The 2,545-nt window shown below is 32.4% G+C and overlaps 1 protein-coding gene across 1 annotated transcript; it reads left to right on the top strand.

Annotated features, from left to right (window-relative positions):
- Positions 1-491: 491 nt before the first annotated feature.
- On the top strand, positions 492-2,173 carry LOC102661781 (B3 domain-containing transcription factor VRN1). The gene is made up of 4 exons (XM_041013558.1): positions 492-644; positions 834-1,189; positions 1,671-1,857; positions 1,949-2,173. Exons 1-4 carry the CDS (start codon positions 492-494, stop codon positions 2,171-2,173), a joined length of 921 nt encoding a protein of 306 aa, XP_040869492.1.
- Positions 2,174-2,545: the final 372 nt, after the last annotated feature.

Here is a 2,545-nt window from a genome sequence, read left to right as displayed (position 1 = left end):
GGTGAAAGAATAAAAACCATAGACTTAAATGTGCAGCAAGACTCGAGGAAGAGTAACTCAAACTATGTACTTAAATGAATCCGTCTTTCAATAATTCATCAAAATAATTTATTTATTATATTAAAAATGTTAATCAATGTTCTTGACAGCATTAATTAAAAAATTTAAAGTAAAAATATTTTTATTAAAAAACAAAAAATTATATTACCTATAATCTTTTTTTGTGTTTTTTTTATGATTTTCACATTAAATAATATTCTCCTTTAGTTCCTTAACTGAGACGTATTACTAATTAATATTGTACATTTTATATTAGTATCATTTTGGGTGATACAGACCTAATAAAAAAGTGTTAAGTTTAACTGTATAAGCTTTCCCCGCAAAAATTTGTTCTAAGACAATTCAGTAGGTGCCACGTTGCTTATTTAGATCACGAAAATAATAGCTTCACTTGCTAATTGCTATGACCATAATTTACTTGGTTGTGTATGATGGATGCAATTGTTAGCTTGAATACTCTAAGTACAAGAGTGACACCATCTTCACTTCAAACTGCATGCATGGCTGCTCATCGTCCAGGGAGGGATGCTACCCTGCCAATCCTTTTCTTCAAGATTATTCTTAAAACTAATCTTGAAAGGCTTGTAAGCATTCCTACTTAGGCTTCTAGCACCAAAAAAACTTTACATTGTAGCATATGTACCTTTTTCTCACACACACACACACACATATATATAATAATAATAATAATAAGCAATAGAGATTTGATTACGGAAAGTAAGTGTTGCATATGAGCATTATTACACGCTAACCAACAGGTTCTTAATTTGTAGAAAATACCTAACAAATTTACAAGCAAATATGGAGGAGGCTTGCCAAATCCAGTGTTTATCAAGCCTTTGGATGGCACTCAATGGAAAGTGAATTGGACAAAACAGAACGGTGAGGTTTGGTTCGAAAAAGGTTGGAAAGAATTTGTTGAACATTACTCCCTAGATCACGGACATTTGATTTTCTTCAAATATGAAGGAACTTCTCAGATTGATGTACTCATACTTGACCAAAGTGCACTAGAGATAGACTATCTTTGTGACACTTGTGATGAAAATGAAATCCTCGATCATACTCATGAGGCACCCAATATGATTTTTGGTGAATGGCCAGATCAGAAAGCTGAAAAAATTAGAGGTAAGGATTCATTGTTTATTTCATCCTTTTGTTGATATTGCTCGATGAGATCTTCTATTAAACTTTTCATTCGAGACTTGTGGATGATTTATGATCCCCAAAAAGGAAATGTCTACTCCCTTCAGTATATCCTATGTATGTATACAAAAAGAGGACCCATAATCAAATAATTTAAGAAATCATACCTTAATCTCATCTTATCAATGTTTTCTTTTATCGACAAATGTTAATTGTTAATTTTTGTTAACAGAGAAATTTGAATCCATGACCTGTCTCCCCTTCCCTTCTCTCTTCACACTAGACCGACCTTATATCTCCTAAGTATCTTGTTATATAACAAAGAGTATCAGTCATATTTAATGATGGCAATAAACATCAATTAGTAGCATTCATTTTTACATTGTTAGTATCATGTTGGATCAAAATTTTGTGTTTGTGATATCTAATAAAAGCAAGTGTTTTTATTCACTTAAGCATGGAATTCCAAAATTTTCAACTTCTCCACAAGTCTTTCTTTTGCATTCCACAGGAGAAGAGCCTATTGAAAGAACTTCATCATTGAATATGCCAACGCAAAGTAGAGCAAAGGAAGTAGCAAGAAATTTCATCTCATACAATCCTTTCTTCACGGTTTTCATAAAGCCTGTTCATGTAGCAGATGGCCGGCTGGTAGGATTAAACATGAAACATATACATACATTCATTTATTCCTCAGTTCTGTTGTAAGTTCTAACTCTACTAAAACTATAATATTATGCAGCCTTTACCAGATTTGAAAGGTATTATTGAGAACAAGGAGAAGTATCTGAAGCTGCAGCTTGGGGAAAGATCATGGAATGTTAAGTTGCTCAATAATAGGCTCTCTGCTGGTTGGACCTCGTTTGCAAGTGAAAGTGAATTGCAACCAGGAGACGTTTGTGTATTTGAACTGATTAACAGGGAGGATTCGGTTTTTAAAGTTCACGTCTTCAAAAGACAATGTTAGTTTCTAAGCTTGGAGCTGTTGTTTGTTGAGACATTTGAAGAAATATAATAATGGAACAAGTTAACTCTAATAGTTCATAGCTAGTTTTTTATAGTTAGCATAATTAGTTGATTCGGTTAGACAGTTAGATGAAATTACATGGTGTTGCTGACACAGTTAAACCATTACAGTTAAGTGAATAAACCAATTATGTAACTAAAACAAACTAGTCAATAGAGTTAACTTGCTCTTTTGTTAAAATATGACCTTTCATTAAGTGACCTATGATGATTATTGTTAATTTTGAAATATTTTAAGAATTTATGGTCAATGAGATTGCCTTTACTAAATTTGGGATGGAACTCCATATCACCTTGAGCTATTTAAACTTCT

The sequence above is a fragment of the Glycine max genome, chromosome 20 (assembly GCF_000004515.6).
Source record: "Glycine max cultivar Williams 82 chromosome 20, Glycine_max_v4.0, whole genome shotgun sequence".
Taxonomy (NCBI): Eukaryota; Viridiplantae; Streptophyta; class Magnoliopsida; order Fabales; family Fabaceae; genus Glycine; species Glycine max.
The sequence above is the reverse complement of the archived record's forward strand: the minus strand, read 5'-3'. Positions and strand labels throughout refer to the sequence as shown.